General features: G+C 41.8%; 1 protein-coding gene across 5 annotated transcripts in view; it reads left to right on the top strand.

Annotated features, from left to right (window-relative positions):
* Positions 1–2,367, top strand: part of NFATC3 (nuclear factor of activated T cells 3) — a 1,265,763-nt gene extending 1,263,396 nt beyond the window's left edge. For all 5 annotated transcript variants that reach the window (XM_073605111.1, XM_073605108.1, XM_073605107.1 and 2 more), the window contains 2 exons: positions 1,558–1,717; positions 1,806–2,367. In XM_073605111.1, coding sequence (XP_073461212.1) covers positions 1,558–1,717; positions 1,806–2,352 — 707 coding nt within the window. In that variant the 3' untranslated portion in view covers positions 2,353–2,367. The remainder of the gene's footprint in view (positions 1–1,557; positions 1,718–1,805) is intronic.
* The last annotated feature ends 17,144 nt before the right edge of the window (positions 2,368–19,511 follow it).

The raw sequence follows: 19,511 nt of genomic DNA, 5'->3' as shown, positions 1-19,511 counted from the left end.
CCAATCCTAACCCTAATCCCACCCCTCCTAATCCCTAACCCCCAACCATAACCTTAATCCCACCCCTCCTAGTCCGAAACCCCAACCATAACCTTAATCCCACCCCTCCTAGTCCCTAACCCCCAATCCTAACCCTAATCCCACCCCTCCTAATCCCTAACCCCCAACCTTAATCCCACCCCTCCTAGTCCCAAACCCCCAACCATAACCTTAATCCCACCCCTCCTAGTCCCAAACCCCCAACCATAACCTTAATCCCACCCCTCCTAGTCCCTAACCCCCAATCCTAACCCTAATCCCACCCCTCCTAGTCCCAAACCCCCAACCATAACCTTAATCCCACCCCTCCTAGTCCCTAACCCCCAATCCCAACCCTAATCCTTCCCCTCCTGGTCCCTAACCACCAATCCTAACCCTAATCCCACCCCTCCTAGTCCCAATCACCTACCTAATCCCAGCATTGTACAAGTGACTTTAATCTCGTTATGAAATATGGCACATAACTTTATTATGTAATGTAGTAATTTTATTATTGATTCGCGAAATATATGAACAATTTAATTTGTTATAACATGTAACAGAAGCAAATAGATACATGGCTTAATAAACATACATCAAAGTATTTAGTCGGAATACATTGAAGGTTTAGATCATGTTTTCTTGCCAACTCAGTGCACCAGCCGGACTCATAAAATAGTCAGCAAAAGCCTCTCTAATTGTGAATCCCACTATTGGTCCACCTACATGCAGAAAATCGGCAGGTTCGATATTGTGTGACAGAGTATCCTCAAAATTTACTCCATCTCTCTCTCTCTCACCACATTATGTAGTATACACGCAGCCTTAATAACCTTACATGCGTTTTCAACATTAAGGTTTATTGGTTTAAGAAATATTTGCCACTTATTCGCCAGTATACCGAAAGCGCATTCTACAAGTCTACGTGCCCGACACAGCCTGTAATTGAAGATCCTCTTTCGTGTGTCTAGATTTCTCAGCAAATAAGGTTTCATGACATGTTCGTGAATAGCGAAAGCATTGTCGGCTACAAACACAAATGGCATTTCGGGTCCCTCTGTTCCGGGCAGTGGTCGGTTATCTGGTAAATCAAATTGATAACAGGCAAGACGTTTTCCAAATTTACTATGCTGGAAAACAGCTGACACTGCTTTGCTGCCAAATGATCCAATATCAACATAAATAAATTTATAGTCAGCATGGACAACTGCCATTAAAACAACAGAAAAATACTTTTTATAATTGTAGTACTGGCTTCCACTATGACATGGTTTTATTAGCCTAATATGCTTTCCATCAATAGCTCCTAAACAGTTTGGAAAATTGGTCTTGTTCAAAAATCGCTGTGCAACATCTTCCCATTTAGCCTTGTTTGGAATTGGCATGACTGTACTTCGCAGATCCCAGATTGCATCACATGTTTGCTTCACAATTTCGCTTATGGTTGATATCCCAATGCGAAATTCATATTGCAGCGATGAATATGTGTTTCCGGTTGCAAGATATCTGTAAAATATAAAAATTTAATTTATCTTTCAGTAAAAATGATCAAGCAGCGATGGAAAACATTGAGAGACAACTTTAAAAGAGAATTAACCAGACAACAACAGATCAGAAGTGGATCCAGCGGGAAACATGGGAGAATGTACTGTCACTACTATGAATTAGAATTCTTAAAACCAGTGATGCAGGACAGACAGTAAGTAGTAACATTTTTCATAAAGGCATTGTATAGAAATAATAGCAATAATCACGTAGCACTGTCTAATCATGTATATTTTAATCAGAACAGAAAGCAATATTAACAGTGAAAGTGAGGCAGAGGAGCTTACTCCGGAAAACACAACCATAGAACCACACGTTACAGAAGAGGAAAATGATGAGGAGGATATCAGAGAAACACCATTGGAGCCACCACGAAAATCAACGTCAAAATCAAAATCTAAAAAACCCCAGAAAATACAGGAAGTTATCGATGTGGTCAGAAATCTTATTGACAGCCAAAAAACGGAAAACAACAAAATCTCAGCTTTCACGAAAAGTTTAATTCCTCAGATTGCACTGGTGAAACAGGAATACCAATGTGATCTCCGCATTGAGCTCATGAAAGTTATAAAATCCTTTCAACAAAAATCAAATACCCAAACCTCAGAAAACCCACAACAATATCTTCATTATGGCAATCCGTGGTTTAATTATGGTTTAAGAATAAATGCATGGAATCATAACATAGCTTACCTCAGCGTTATAATTAAGCGTTCGCATGGTGATATTGCAACTCTGCAATTAGTATCCCTTCTCAACAACACAGGTGTCAGCAAATCAAGAAGATAGTCAAAGCTATGGAAAGAATAACATTTGTTGCTATAAATCACAGTTAGTAGGAGTTTGTGACATTGTTATTTGGAGTTTGGGACATTGGAAGCGTGGGATTAAGGTTAGGATTGGGGGTTTGGGACTAGGTGGGGTGGGATTAAGGTTAGGATTGGGGGTTTGGGACTATGTGGAGTGGGATTAAGGTTATGGTTGGGGGTTTGGGACTAGGAGGGGTGGGCTTAAGGTTATGGTTGGGGGTTTGGGACTAGGAGGGGTGGGATTAGGGTTAGGATTGGGGGTTAGGGACTAGGAGGGGTGGGATTAAGGTTATGGTTGGGGGTTTGGGACTAGGAGGGGTGGGATTAGGGTTAGGATTGGGGGTTAGGGACTAGGAGGGGTGGGATTAAGGTTATGGTTGGGGGTTTGGGACTAGGAGGGGTGGGATTAAGGTTAGGATTGGGGGTTTGGGACTAGGTGGGGTGGGATTAAGGTTAGGATTGGGGGTTTGGGACTAGGAAGGGTGGGATTAAGGTTATGGTTGGGGGTTTGGGACTAGGAGGGGTGGGATTAAGGTTATGGTTGGGGGTTTGGGACTAGGAGGGGTGGGATTAAGGTTAGGATTGGGGGTTTGGGACTAGGTGGGGTGGGATTAAGGTTAGGATTGGGGGTTTGGGACTAGGTGGGGTGGGATTAAGGTTAGGATTGGGGGGTTGGGACTAGGAGGGGTGGGATTAAGGTTATGGTTGGGGGTTTGGGACTAGGAGGGATGGGATTAAGGTTAGGATTGGGGGTTTGGGACTAGGTGGGGTGGGATTAAGGTTAGGATTGGGGGTTTGGGACTAGGAGGGGTGGGATTAGGGTTAGGATTGGGGGTTAGGGACTAGAAGGGGTGGGATTAAGGTTAGGATTGGGGGTTTGGGACTAGGTGGGGTGGGATTAAGGTTATGGTTGGGGGTTTGGGACTAGGAGGGGTGGGATTAAGGTTATGGTTGGGGGTTTGGGACTAGGAGGGGTGGGATTAAGGTTATGGTTGGGGGTTTGGGACTAGGTGGGGTGGGATTAAGGTTATGGTTGGGGGTTTGGGACTTGGAGGGGTGAACTAGGATATACTTACGTTGCAATGCTCATCCGAGTGTACTTTCGGAATTTATCAGGGTGCTCTCTCAGGTCACGATAGAGCAGCACAAATTGTCCTCTCTCAGAGTGCATTTGGGTGATGGGATGAACCCAAACGCGACGTGGTCTCTGTTGTTGGAGAATATGTTCCCAAACATATAGCACAAATAACAACAGCAGCTCATGGAACTCCATCTTCTCACTATTTCTTCTCTGACGAAAACACAGGAAGTGCACAGGAATGTGATGTAAGGGGGACGGGTTGTTTGCTGACGCGAACGCTACAAAAACGCTACAAAAACGCATGGGCGTTAGCGCTATTTTTAACGCTAATGCGGTAAAAACGCGGTAATAACGCTCATCGTTTTTACCGCGGTTTTGCAACGCCTCAGTGTGAAAGGGGCCTAACTCCTCCCACAGTTTTTACACTACATAGACAAGTAATATACCAAAACGTGCGGATTGTTCCCGATTGGTGTGCTATTACTTTGTGGCACGTTTTGCCAAATTTATCAGGAAATATCGTAGTTTTTGCGGCAAAATTAGTCCCATAGGAATGAATGGCGAAATGTTCAATGTCATTTAATTGGTATGCTATTACTTTGTGAAAAGCTGAAAAATACCAGTGTGAATCCGGAATCAATGTCAATTTAATTGGTGTGCTATTACTTTGAGAAACTTTTCGCCGAATGGTTCACGAAATATCGTCGTTTTTGCGGTGAAATTGGTCCCATAGAAATGAATGGCGAAATGTTTAAAACTAGAGTGGGAGGTGACAAAAGCTGACAACCCCATGATCATACCACCCTAACTCCTCCTACATCTTTTAAACTACATAGACAGTAATATACCGAAGGTGCGGATTGTTCCCGATTGGTGTGCTATTACTTTGTGGAACGTTTTGCCGAATTTTTTACGAAATATCGTAGTTTTTGCGGAAAATTGGTCCCATAGGAATGAATGGCGAAATGTTCAATGTCATTTAATTGGTGTGCTATTACCTTCTGGAACTTTGTGAAAAGCTGAAAAATACCAGTGTGAATCCGGTCTTTTAATGTCATTTAATTGGTGTGCTATTACTTTGTGGAACGTTTCGCCGAATGGTTCACGAAATATCGTTGTTTTTGCGGCGAAATTGGTCCCATAGGAATGAATGGTGAAATGTTCAAAACTAGAGTGGGGGGAGACAAAAGCTGACAACCCCATGATCAGCCAAAACATTATGACCACCCCATGATCAGCCAAAACATTATGAGCGCCCCATGAAAAAAAAATATATTTTTGAAAAAAAAAAAATCATTTTTGAAAAATAAAATTCATTTTTAAAAAAAAAAAAAATTATTTTTGAAAAAAAAAAAAAATCATTTTTGAAAAAAAAAATTAATTCATTTTTGAAAAAAAAAATTCATTTTTGAAAAAAAAAATCATTTTTGAAAAAAAAAATTCTATTTTGAAAAAAAAAAAATATTTTTGAAAAAAAAAAATATTTTTGAAAAAAAAATTTCATTTTTGAAAAAAAATTCATAATTTTTGAAAAAATGTTCAGTTCTTTCAGCTAATGATGGGACTTCTTCAACTTTTTTACTACTATTTATACTTTTTAAAATATTAAGCTTTTTAACACTTTTCACAGTAACTCCAGCCACTCCAACCACACAACACTTACTCAAGCTAAACCACCCAGTTACTCCGCCCACTCCAGTTGTAGAGGCAAGAACACTTTTCACAATTTCCCCAGAAATTGTAGCTTTTCTAGTTCTTCTTATTAAGTGTTCTTGCATAGCAAGACCACTTACTGTTATCTCACATATATATTATTCTTATTATTATAGCCAAATTTACCACCCTAACTCCTCCCACAGTTTTTACACTACATAGACAAGTAATATACCGAAACGTGCGGATTGTTCCCGAATGGTGTGCTATTACTTTGTGGAACGTTTCGCCGAATGGTTCACGAAATATCGTCGTTTTTGCGGCGACATTGGTCCCATAGGAATGAATGGGGAAACTAGAGTGGGAGATGACAAAAGCTGGAAAATCAGAACATGATTTCTAAACTGCCGCCACTCCCTCATTTTCAAGCCCACCTACACGAATCTTATATCAAAACGTTCAGCTATCCCTGCTGCCACTAAACATGTCCACGGCTAAGCCATAGTCCTGATAGTTTTCACAATATGACCATTTGTTTGCAACTCACGCCGTCCATTGACATTCATTGAAACTACACTCTAGCCCCCTCCAAATTTGAAGGGCAATTTCTAAACTGTGACTGTGCTTTCATTTTTAATATTTCAGAGACATACTATGTATCAAAATCTAGGTCTGGGTCTTGTGATTCTCACAATATAAAGATCTTCGCTGTAGGATGTATAGTTTTTAAAATACGGCCATTTGTTTAGAGGTCATTTCAGGAAATTTTAGCCATTAATCAGAGTGTACTGTTAGTGTTTGTTTTGTTGCCATGGTTACCAAAGCTTCTGTTATACACAGGGGGAAGGTGGCTGGAGCATCTCAGCTCTGATTACAGAGCCCGGGGGAGGGGACAGACACACCATGTACTGATTTATAATAGAGGAATATGATGGGGCAGTTTTGATGGGGTAATTCTGATGGGGCAGTTTTGATGAAGTAGTATTTGGGAAGCATAAACAGGGCATGAGCGTTGCTAGGAAACAGTGGTTGTAAACACAAGATGCTGAGACACCCCAAATGCATGTGACTTCATCTGCTAGACTTGATAATGCTTGTAGACTCCTCCCATAGTTTTCACACTACAGAGACAAGTAATATACCGAAACGAGCGGATTGTTCCCGATTGGTGTTATTACTTTGTGGAATGTTTTGCCGAATGGTCCACGAAATGACGTTTTTGCGGCGAAATTGGTCCCATAGGAATGAATGGCGAAATGTTCAAAACTAGAGTGGGAAGTGACAAAAGCTGACAACCCCATGATCAGCCAAAACATTATGACCACCCCATGATTAGCCAAAACATTATGACCGCCCCATGTAAAAAAAAAAATATTTTTGAAAAAAAAAAAAATTTTTGAAAAAAGTAAAAAAATAATTTTTGAAAAAAAAAAATCATTTTTGAAAAAAAAAAAAATATTTTTGAAAAAAAAAATATTTTTGAAAAAAAAAAATTATTTTTGAAAAAAAAAAATATTTTTGAAAAAAAAATTTCTTTTAAAAAAAAAATTATTTTTGAAAAAAAAATATATTTGAAAAAAAAAATATTTTTGAAAAAAAAAAATTATTTTTGAAAAAAAATTACTTTAAAAAAAATAATAATTTCAAAAAAAAAATTATTTTTGAAATAAAAAAATTCATTTTTGAAAAAAAAAATTACCTTTGAAAAAAAAAATTACTTTTGAAAAAAAAAATCATTTTTGAAGAAAAAAAAATCATTTTTGATTAAAAAAAATTCATTTTTGAAAAAAAAAATTACTTTTGAACAAAATGTTCAGCTCTTTCAGCGAATGATGGAACTTTTTTACTACTATTTATACTTTTTAAAATATTAAGCTTTTTAACACTTTTCACAGTTACTCAAGCCACTCCACCCCACCCAGTTACTCCGCCCACTCCAGTTGTAGAGGCAGGAACACTTTTCACAATTTCCCTAGAAATTGTACCTTTTCTAGTTATTAAGTGTTCTTGCATAGCAAGACCACTTACTGTTATCTCACATATATATTATTCTTATTATTATAGCCAAATTTACCACCCTAACTCCTCCCACAGTTTTTACACTACATAGACAAGTAATATACCGAAACGTGCGGATTGTTCCCGAATGGTGTGCTATTACTTTGTGGAACGTTTCGCCGAATGGTTCACGAAATATCGTCGTTTTTGTGGCGAAATTGGTCCCATAGGAATGAATGGGGAAACTAGAGTGGGAGATGACAAAAGCTGGAAAATCAGAAGATGATTTCTAAACTGCCGCCACTCCCTCATTTTCAAGCCCACCTACACAAATCTTATATCAAAACGTTCAGCTATCCCTGCTGCCACTAAACATGTCCACGGCTAAGCCATAGTCCTGATAGTTTTCACAATATGACCATTTGTTTGCAACTCACGCCGTCCATTGACATTCATTGAAACTACACTCTAGCCCCCTCCAAATTTGAAGGGCAATTTCTAAACTGCGACTGTGCCTTCATTTTTAATATTTCAGAGACATACTATACATCAAAATCTAGGTCTGGGTCTTGTGATTCTCACAATATAAAGATCTTCGCTGTAGGATGTATAGTTTTTAAAATACGGCCATTTGTTTAGAGGTCATTTCAGGAAATTTTAGCCATTAATTAGAGTGTACTGTTAGTGTTTGTTTTGTTGCCATGGTTACCAAAGCTTCTGTTATACACAGGGGGGAAGGTGGCTGGAGCATCTCAGCTGATTACAGAGCCCGGGGGAGGGGACAGACACACCATGTACTGATTTATAATAGAGGAATATGATGGGGCAGTTTTGATGGGGTAATTCTGATGGGGCAGTTTTGATGAAGCAGTATTTGGGAAGCATAAACAGGGCATGAGCGTTGCTAGGAAACAGTGGTTGTAAACACAAGATGCTGAGACACCCCAAATGCATGTGACTTCATCTGCTAGACTTGATAATGCTTGTAGACTCCTCCCACAGTTTTCACACTACAGAGACAAATAATATACCGAAACGAGCGGATTGTTCCCGATTGGTGTGTTATTACTTTGTGGAATGTTTCACCGAATGGTCCACGAAATGACGTTTTTGCGGCGAAATTGGTCCCATAGGAATGAATGGCGAAATGTTCAAAACTAAAGTGGGAAGTGACAAAAGCTGACAACCCCATGATCAGCCAAAACATTATGACCACCCCATGATCAGCCAAAACATTATGACCGCCCCATGTAAAAAAAAAAATATTTTTGAAAAAAAAAAAAATCATTTTTGAAAAAAAAAAAATATTTTTGAAAAAAAAAATATTTTTGAAAAAAAAAAATTATTTTTAAAAAAAAAAAATATTTTTGAAAAAAAAATTTCTTTAAAAAAAAAATTATTTTTGAAAAAAATATATATTTGAAAAAAAAAATATTTTTGAAAAAAAAAAATTATTTTTGAAAAAAAAATTACTTTAAAAAAAATAATAATTTCGAAAAAAAAATTATTTTTGAAATACAAAAATTCATTTTTGAAAAAAAAAATTACCTTTGAAAAAAAAAATTACTTTTGAAAAAAAAAATCATTTTTGATTAAAAAAAATTCATTTTTGAAAAATAAAAATTACTTTTGAAAAAAATGTTCAGCTCTTTCAGCGAATGATGGAACTTTTTTACTACTATTTATACTTTTTAAAATATTAAGCTTTTTAACACTTTTCACAGTTACTCAAGCCACTCCACCCCACCCAGTTACTCCGCCCACTCCAGTTGTAGAGGCAAGAACACTTTCACAATTTCCCCAGAAATTGTACCTTTTCTAGTTATATATATTATATATTATATTATATATACCACCCTAACTCCTCCCACAGTTTTTACACTATATAGACAAGTAATATACCGAAACGTGCGGATTGTTCCCGATTGGTGTGCTATTATTTTGTGGAACTTTTTTCGCCGGATGGTTCACGAAATATCGTAGTTTTTGCGGCGAAATTGGTCCCATAGGAATGAATGGCGAAATGTTCAAAACTAGAGTGGGAGGTGACAAAAGCTGACAACCCCATGATCATACCACCCTAACTCCTCCCACAGCTTTTAAACTACATAGACAGTAATATACCGAAACATGCGGATTGTTCCCAATTGGTGTGCTATTACTTTGTGGAACGCTTCGCTGAATTTTTCACGAAATATCGTAGTTTTTGCGGAAAATTGATCCCATAGGAATGAATGGCGAAATGTTCAATGTCATTTATTGGTGCGCTATTACCTTGTGGAAATTTGTGAAAAGCTGAAAAATACCAGTGTGAATCCGGCCTCAATGTCATTTAATTGGTGTGCTATTACTTTGTGTAACGTTTCACCGAATGGTTCAGGAAATATCCTCATTTTTGTGGCGAAATTGGTCCCATAGGAATGAATGGTGAAATGTTCAAAACTAGAGTGGGAGGTGACAAAAGCTGACATTATGACCCCCCCCCATGATCAGCCAAAACATTATGACCACCCCATCAAAAAAAAAAATATTTAAAAAAAAAAAATAATAATCATTTTTTTAAAAAAAAATCATTAAAAAAAAATCATTAAAAAAAATCATTTTTGAAAAAACAAAAAAAAAATCATTTTTGAAAAAAAAATTTTTTTGAAAAAATAAAACATTTTTGAAAAAAAAATCACAAAGCTCTGAGGGGAATTATAGCTCCTCTCACACAGCTCTAAGGACAATTATAGCATTATAGCTCCTCCCACACAGCTTGGAGGGAAGTTATAGCTCCTCCAATACAGCTTTGAGGGGAATTATAGCTCCTCCCACACAGCTCAGACGGGAATTATAGCATTATAGCTTAGCATTATAGTTCCTCCCACACAGCTCTGAGGAGAATTATAGCTCCTCCCACACAACTCTGAGGGGAATTATAGTTTCTCCCACACCGCTGTGAGGGGAATTATAGCTCCTCTCAAACAGCTCTGAGGGGAATTATAGCTTCTCCCACACAACTCTGATGGGAAATGTAGCTCCTTCCACACAGCTCTGAGGGGAATTATAGCTCCTCCCACACAGCTCTAAGGGGAATTATAGCTCCTCCCACACAACACTGAGGGGAATTTATATCTCCTCCCACACAGCTCTGAGGGGAATTGCAGCTCCTCCCACAAAGCTCTGAGGGAAAATATAGCATTATTGCTCCTCCCACACAGCTCTGAGGCGAATTATAGCTCCTCCCACACGACTCTGAGGGGAATTATAGCTCTTCGAACAAAGCTCTGAGGGGAATTATAGCTCCTTCCACAAATATCATCATGCCATCTAAAGGAAAGAGATCTAAAGCTGCAAAGATACGTTGGACTAAACTGGATCCGGAGCCCCACAGCAGCATAGTGGATATGGAGGTTTGTGACAGTGAATGTGCCCAGGAGGTACATAGTGAACCTGTGGTGTCATTTTCATGTTCAACTCAGTGTCAAGTTCAAGAGCACAGTGACAGTGTGATGGGCACTTCTGAAAACCATGGCATGCAAGAACCATGTGTACCAAGTGAGATTTCTGTGCAGGCATCATTTCATCAGGGTCATCATGGCTATGGAAGGTTAAGGAACAAACAGTGTACATGCATGGCTCTGACATTTTTGGCATACCACAGTGGGCTTGATGATGTGAGAAAGGGTGATCTTGATCAAATACTGAAGAATGGCAACAGCTTGTATGGCTCAACAATAAAACAGCTAAAACAAAGAAATGTCTATCAGCATCAGCACTTGATGAAGAAGTGCCCCTCAGAATGGAATGGAAGAAGTGCCCCTCAGACTCAGCACTGACAAATATGAGTATAACGTTGTTAAATCTCCAGTGTTATTGGGATGTATGAGAGCCACGGTAGACGGTGACAACCAAGGATGGTTTGTTGACCTCTCCACAAGACTTCAGTGTCTCAATGCAGATGTTACACATGTACTTTTTATAGTAGTGCCATATTGCATTGCATTGTTCAGAGACAAGTCTGGGAGATATGGACCGTTTGATTCTCATAGTCGAAATAAGGATGGACTTCCTGCCACTGGAAAAGGAAAAGCTGTTATGATCACTTTTACACATTTGAGTGATATGGGGGCAAGCATTTATAAGTTGTATGAATTGCTCCTTACAGACACCAGAGGCCCTATTGATGGACTGCAGTATGACTTCATGCCAGTCTCATTTCATCGTGCAAGACGTCTGTCAGATGGTTTGCTGTCCCCACCGGTGCAATCTGACAAACCACATAATGCAAAGCATGTGGAGAACAAAGTGACACAGATGACCAAAGATGCAACATACACTGGATTCCCAGCCAGCAAGCATTCTCCACGGTCACTTGATGCGAAATCCTCACAGGGCATATGGAAGGACAGTAAGGCATTTTCCAAATTAAATGCACAGAGACGACAAAAACTGAAGACAAGACACAGAAATGAAAGAAGGCGTGATTTCAAGGCTACAAAGATGTCTGTCACCAATAAGAAAAGGACATACATCACCAGCCGATACAGAGCAGATGCTGATTTTAAGTTGAAGCAGAAGCAATATATCATTCGCAAATATGCAACAGATGCCAATTTCAACTTGAAGCAGAAGCAATACATCACCAGAAAATATGCGACAAATGCAGATTTCAACTTGAAGCAGAAGCAATACATCACCAGAAAATATGCGACAAATGCAGATTTCAATTTGAAGCAGAAGCAATACATCACCAGAAAATATGCGACAAATGCAGATTACAACTTGAAGAAGAAGCAATACATCACCAGAAAATATGCGACAAATGCCGATTTCAACTTGAAGCAGAAGCAATACATCACCAGAAAATATGCGACAAATGCCGATTTCAACTTGAAGCAGAAGCAATACATCACCAGAAAATATGCGACAAATGCCGATTTCAACTTGAAGCAGAAGCAATACATCACCAGAAAATATCATAATGATCCTGCTTTCAGAAAACGTCACTTGCAACATTGCATGAGTTACATGAAAATGAAGCGTCACACTCAAGCAGATTTTCGCATAACCCATAAGATGCAATGTGCCTTCAAAATAAGAATGAAATATAGACGATGGACTCGTGTCATGCGGGAATGCAGTCAACCAGTGGACAACAGCCTAATGCAGACAGCTATATCCACTTTCCATGAATGCATTAAAGCTGGGCCAACATTTGTGTGCACGATGTGTCATCGCACCCTTTTCCCTAACCAAGTGAAACATTGCATTCACAGCAATTACAAGAAGAATCTACACATTGTTGCTGCCTGTTTGACAGGGAAATATGTCCATGTGTGCAACAATCACTGTCAAGGACCTGAACAAGGCACCGTACCAGATGAGAGGACCAAAGAATGGATTTGTCAAAACTGTGTTTCGCATTTAAAAGCAGGACACAAATCATCCATCACTGTAGCTAACAACATGGAGCTGGCGCCCATTCCCCCAGAGCTCTGAGATTTGAATGTGCTGGAAAGACCACTTTTGGCCAAAACACTGCCATTTGCCAAGATCATCACACTTCCCAAAGGTCGACAGGCAGCTATACATGGCGCTGTAGTGTGTGTGCCATCCGAGGTGGAAACCACGGTCAATACTCTACCAAGATCGCGCAGCACATCCCAGTTACACAGAGTGAAGCTGAAAAGACGTCTGACTTACAAAGGTCACCAGCTGTTTCATAATGTCAACATGGGAAATGTAGTAGCAGGTCTGTCAAAACTCATTGACACACACCCCGACTACAGTGACATTTCAATTAGAGTGGATGAGACAATCGCTGATGATGATAATGATGATGGGATGGAACTCGACAGTTGTGACGAAACTGAAATGATGGAGATACTTGAACGCATCGAAAATTGTGATCCATCAGAGGTACAGTCTGCATGTTTACCGGCTGCTTCTGAGCAACAGGAAGGCCATGACTAGGGATGAGCCGAACACCCCCCTGTTCGGTTCGCACCAGAACATGCGAACAGGAAAAAAGTTATTTCGAACATGCGAACACCGTTAAAGTCTATGGGACACGAACATGAATAATCAAAAGTGCTAATTTTCAAGGCTTATATGCAAGTTATTGTCATAAAAAGTGTTTGGGGACCTGGGTCCTGCCCCAGGGGACATGGATCAATGCAAAAAAAAGTTTTAAAAACGGCCGTTTTTTCAGCAGCAGTGATTTTAATAATGCTTAAAGTCAAACAATAAAAGTGTAATATCCCTTTAAATTTCGTACCTGGGGGGTGTCTATAGTGTGCCTGTAAAGGGGCGCATGTTTCCTGTGTTTAGAACAGTCTGACAGCAAAATGACATTTTGAAGGAAAAAACTCATTTAAAACTACCCGCGGCTATTGCATTGCCGACAATACACATAGAAGTTCATTGATAAAAACGGCATGGGAATTCCCCAAAGGGGAACCCCGAACCAAAATTAAAAAAAAAAAATGACGTGGGGGTCCCCCTAAATTCCATACCAGGCCCTTCAGGTCTGGTATGGATATTAAGGGGAACCCCGGCCAAAATTTAAAAAAAAAATGACGTGGGGTTCCCCCTAAATTCCATACCAGACCCTTCAGGTCTGGTATGGATTTTAAGGGGAACCCCGCGCCAAAAAAAAAAAAAAAAAACGGCGTGGGGTCCCCCCAAAAATCCATACCAGACCCTTATCCGAGCACGCAACCTGGCAGGCCGCAGGAAAAGAGGGGGGGACGAGAGTGCGGCCCCCCTCCCTCCTGAACCGTACCAGGCCACATGCCCTCAACATTGGGAGGGTGCTTTGGGGTAGCCCCCCAAAACACCTTGTCCCCATGTTGATGAGGACAAGGGCCTCATCCCCACAACCCTGGCCGGTGGTTGTGGGGGTCTGCGGGCGGGGGGCTTATCGGAATCTGGAAGCCCCCTTTAACAAGGTGACCCCCAGATCCCGGCCCCCCCCCTGTGTGAAATGGTAAGGGGGTACATAAGTACCCCTACCATTTCACGAAAAAAGTGTCAAAAATGTTAAAAATGACAAGAGACAGTTTTTGACAATTCCTTTATTTAAATGCTTCTTCTTTCTTCTATCTTCCTTCATCTTCTGGTTCTTCTGGCTCTTCTGGTTCTTCTGGTTCTTCCTCCGGCGTTCTCGTCCAGCATCTCCTCCGCGGCGTCTTCTGTCTTCTTCTCCTCGGGCCGCTCCGCACCCATGGCATGGGGGGGAGGCTCCCGCTCTTCTCTTCTTCTCTTCTTCTTTTCTTCTTTTCTTCTTTTCTTCTCTTCTTCTCTTCTTCTTCATTTTCTTCTCCGGGCCGCTCCGCAATCCATGCTGGCATGGAGGGAGGCTCCCGCTGTGTGACGGCGCTCCTCGTCTGACAGTTCTTAAATAACGGGGGGGCGGGGCCACCCGGTGACCCCGCCCCCCTCTGACGCACGGTGACTTGACGGGACTTCCCTGTGACGTCACGGGGAATGCCACAGGGAAGTCCCGTCAAGTCACCGTGCGTCAGAGGTGACCCCGCCCCCCGTTATTTAAGAACTGTCAGACGAGGAGCGCCGTCACACAGCGGGAGCCTCCCTCCATGCCAGCATGGATTGCGGAGCGGCCCGGAGAAGAAAATGAAGAAGAAGAGAAGAAGAGAAGAAAAGAAGAAAAGAAGAAGAGAAGAAGAGAAGAGCGGGAGCCTCCCCCCCATGCCATGGGTGCGGAGCGGCCCGAGGAGAAGAAGACAGAAGACGCCGCGGAGGAGATGCTGGACGAGAACGCCGGAGGAAGAACCAGAAGAACCAGAAGAGCCAGAAGAACCAGAAGATGAAGGAAGATAGAAGAAAGAAGAAGCATTTAAATAAAGGAATTGTCAAAAACTGTCTCTTGTCATTTTTAACATTTTTGACACTTTTTTTGTGAAATGGTAGGGGTACTTATGTACCCCCTTACCATTTCACACAGGGGGGGGGCCGGGATCTGGGGGTCACCTTGTTAAAGGGGGCTTCCAGATTCCGATAAGCCCCCCGCCCGCAGACCCCCACAACCACTGGCCAGGGTTGTGGGGATGAGGCCCTTGTCCTCATCAACATGGGGACAAGGTGTTTTGGGGGGCTACCCCAAAGCACCCTCCCAATGTTAAGGGCATGTGGCCTGGTACGGTTCAGGAGGGAGGGGGGGCCGCACTCTTGTCCCCCCCTCTTTTCCTGCGGCCTGCCAGGTTGCGTGCTCGGATAAGGGTCTGGTATGGATTTTTGGGGGGACCCCACGCCGTTTTTTTTTTTTTTTTTTGGCGCGGGGTTCCCCTTAAAATCCATACCAGACCTGAAGGGTCTGGTATGGAATTTAGGGGGAACCCCACGTCATTTTTTTTTAAAAATTTTGGCCGGGGTTCCCCTTAATATCCATACCAGACCTGAAGGGCCTGGTATGGAATTTAGGGGGACCCCCACGTCATTTTTTTTTTTTAATTTTGGTTCGGGGTTCCCCTTTGGGGAATTCCCATGCCGTTTTTATCAATGAACTTCTATGTGTATTGTCGGCAATGCAATAGCCGCGGGTAGTTTTAAATGAGTTTTTTCCTTCAAAATGTCATTTTGCTGTCAGACTGTTCTAAACACAGGAAACATGCGCCCCTTTACAGGCACACTATAGACACCCCCCAGGTACGAAATTTAAAGGGATATTACACTTTTATTGATTGACTTTAAGTATTATTAAAATCACTGCTCCTGAAAAAACGGCCGTTTTTAAAACTTTTTTTTGCATTGATCCATGTCCCCTGGGGCAGGACCCAGGTCCCCAAACACTTTTTATGACAATAACTTGCATATTAGCCTTTAAAATTAGCACTTTTGATTTCTCCCATAGACTTTTAAAGGGTGTTCCGCGGCATTCGAATTTGCCGCGAACACCCCAAATTGTTCGCTGTTCGGTGAACTTGCGAACAGCCAATGTTCGAGTCGAACATGAGTTCGACTCGAACTCGAAGCTCATCCCTAGCCATGACCAACAACCTCCCAATGCAGAGGATGAGAAGGATGCACTAAGACCTGGAATTGGCCTAGACAGTTGTTTGCAGCCATCTGACCTTGGAGAGGAAGCACTGACACAAGGTGATGGAATATTCAGCATTGCACCTGCACAAGGAAACACACCTGTCAGCTTCTTTAAAGTTCCTAGGCTTGAGGCAATGGCTTTCCCTGTTCAGTTCCCTACTGGACAGAATACATTGGACCAGGCAAGACAAGTCAAACTGTCCCCGAGCATGTATTTCAATGCAAGGCTTTTTTGTGTTGATACTCGTTTTGCAAGAGACACAAGCTACCTCTTCTTTGCGCATTTTGTCACAGAAACACACATGGCCAAAAGCAGCATGTCCATCCAGTTAAGGAAAGGAAAACCCAATACCAGGGATGGACGGAAAATATCCAACAAGCTGCTACAGGACAAGCGTGAGGTTGAGAGGCTGGTGCGAAACCGAGATGCCACAAGGTTCATGCAACCACTGAGAGGGAGTCCAGCTTACTGGGATAAAAATCTGAAGAATTTGCTAGCCATGGTCAGACAATTGGGTAAGCCAACATTTTTTCTTACCTTCTCTGCTGCAGAATTCAGATGGCCAGAGGTAATAACAGCAATAAAGGCACAACAAGGTCAAAAGGTGGATTTTGCAGGGCTAGACTGGGCTGAAAAGTGTGACATTCTTCGAGGCAACTCAGTGACAACCATGGGCATGTTTGACAAACGGGTTGATGCTCTGATGAGAGAGCTGCTGTTGGGTCCTGCACAGCCAATCGGTGAAGTTATCGATTACTTTTACCGGGTTGAATTTCAGGCGAGAGGGAGCCCTCATATACATTGTCTCTGTTGGGTAGCAGGAGCTCCTATATTTGGACAAGACAGTGATGACAAGGTGTGTGCCTTTATAGATCATAACATCTCATGCCAGCTACCTGATGAAGCCAAACAGGCCTTACTTCACAGATTTGTAACAGAACTTCAAATGCACAGCAGGTCTCATTCAAAATCATGCAAGAAAGGTAACAGAGTATGCAGATTTGGATTTCCAAAGCCACCTATTAGAAAAACGAGGATAACTTACCCGATGCCAGAAGAACAAGGAGATTGTGCAATGAAACCACAAGCAGCCAAAAACAAACTGAAACCGGTCTGGGATTTGCTTAATAACCCAAAAGTGCAGCTTGAAGACATGTCACAGCTACTGGCACAGTGTGATATGACTTTGAATCAGTACAACTCGTACATTGAGGCATTGACCTCCTCAAGCGTGATTCTAATGAAGCGTGATGTCAAGGACTGCTGGGTGAACAACTACAATCCACATTTGCTGACGGCCTGGAACGCCAACATGGACATCCAGTACATTCTTGATGAGTATGGTTGCATCATGTACATGTTGTCCTACATATCCAAGCCAGAACGGGAGCTGAGTGACTATCTCAAAGCAATAGTCAAAGAAATGAGCCCAGAAACAGAGACAGAACGAGAGGAAATGAAAGAAGTTCTTCAGGCTTATTCAAAACACAGAGAGGTCAGCGCCCAGGAGTCTGTGGCTCGTACGTGCAGCCTGAAAATGAAGTCTTGCTCACGTGAGGTTGTTTTTCTGCCAACTGGTGACAACGCACTGAAAATGAGTCTTCTGCTCAGTGCATTGCAGAACAAACCAGCCGATTCTCTTAATGTGTGGATGACGAGTTTTGTCGACAAATACAGAGCCAGACCCGAAACACCAGAGTTTGAGTCCATGTGTCTGGCAGACTTTGCATCCCATTACAGGGTTGTCTATGGCAAGCAGAAGGAAGATGGCAAGCAAAAGGAAGACAGCAAGCGTGTCAGCCTATTGAATGAAATGGGAATGATTCAAAAACGCACGAGAGGGAAGCCTGCAATCATCAGGTACGCACGCTTCTCAGAGAAGAAGGACCCAGAGAACTATACGGCAGACTGCTTAAACTCTACCTCCCCCACCGTTCAGAGTCATCACTGAAAACTGTAAGGTTCCCAACACACCAGGATTTTTACAAAGGCGCCTGTGTGAGCTTACCAGGAGAAGAAGCAATCCGAGCAGTGTCTGCAATTGTTACCAGCAACCAAAAGAAGTTTGAACAACACAACAAAATTGTGGAACAAGTCTTGGATGACTTTGTAAAAAACGGCCGTGTGGAAGATGCTTGGAACACCTTTGCCCCAGAAGCTGAGTTGGATAGGTTGGAATGTATAGAGGAACGCAAAGAAGGGGAGCCACTTCATGAGAATGAACAAGATGATGTTCCGGAGTATACACGTCACAAACAGGTGGAATTGCGCTTACTGTGAAGGCCCCACAAATGTGCCCTGATTTCCTTCGGAAAATGTACAGAAACCTTAACCGGACACAAGCTCAGACATTCTACTCAGTTTGTGACTGGTGCACTAACCGTGTGCGTGGCCTAAATCCTAACCCATTCTATTACTTTGTCACTGGTGGTGCAGGGACAGGCAAATCACACCTGATAAAGTGCATCTATGCTGAGGCAACAAAGATACTCTGTAAACTTACCAGACTACGTGAGGAAGCAGACATATCCATGCCCAGCGTTTTACTAACTGCATTTACAAGAACAGCAGCTTTCAACATTTCAGGCAACACTTTGCATTCTCTGCTGAAGTTGCCAAGAAGCTTGAAGCCACCCTACCAAGGACTTGGAAATCTAATAGATGAAGTGAGGGCACAGCTGTCAAATGTGGAGATCATTGTTATTGACGAGGTGTCAATGATTTCAAAGCCCCTGTTTGCCTACATCAACTGGAGATTACAGCAAATCAAAGGCAGTAAGAAACCTTTTGGTGGTATGTCAGTACTAGCAGTAGGAGACTTTTACCGGGTCCCCCGCTGGGAAAAAGTAAGCCACTCTGCGTGTTTGAGGAAAATACCAATGACGTCTGGAAAGACAACTTTCAGAAGATCACGCTGACAGAGATCATGCGACAGAAGGATGACATTTCATTTGCTGAGCTTCTGAATAGAATCAGAGTCAAGCAGAAGACTGACACCTTAAGCAATGATGACAAAGCTCTACTTGCTCAGGCTTTGACAGATCCCACCCACTGCCCTAATGACGTGCTGCACATCTTTGCCACCAACAAAGAGGTTCACAAACATAATGCTGCAACTGTATCTGTTCTCCATTCAAACGTCACCAACATAGATGCCGACGATTACAGAAAAGACCCTAAGACAGGAGTGATGCTGAGGCAACACCAACCTTTCAAAGGACACAAAGACAATCTGATTGACACACTGCAAGCAGCTGAAGGTGCCCGTATCATGATCACAAGAAACATTGATGTAGAAGATGGGCTTGTTAACGGGACATTTGGCAAGATTGCAAGAATAATCATCCAGACTGAGAATGGT

This window comes from Aquarana catesbeiana, linkage group LG11 (genome assembly GCF_042186555.1).
Source record: "Aquarana catesbeiana isolate 2022-GZ linkage group LG11, ASM4218655v1, whole genome shotgun sequence".
Taxonomy (NCBI): Eukaryota; Metazoa; Chordata; class Amphibia; order Anura; family Ranidae; genus Aquarana; species Aquarana catesbeiana.
Note: the sequence above shows the minus strand (reverse complement) of the source record. Positions and strands in the feature narration are given on the sequence as shown.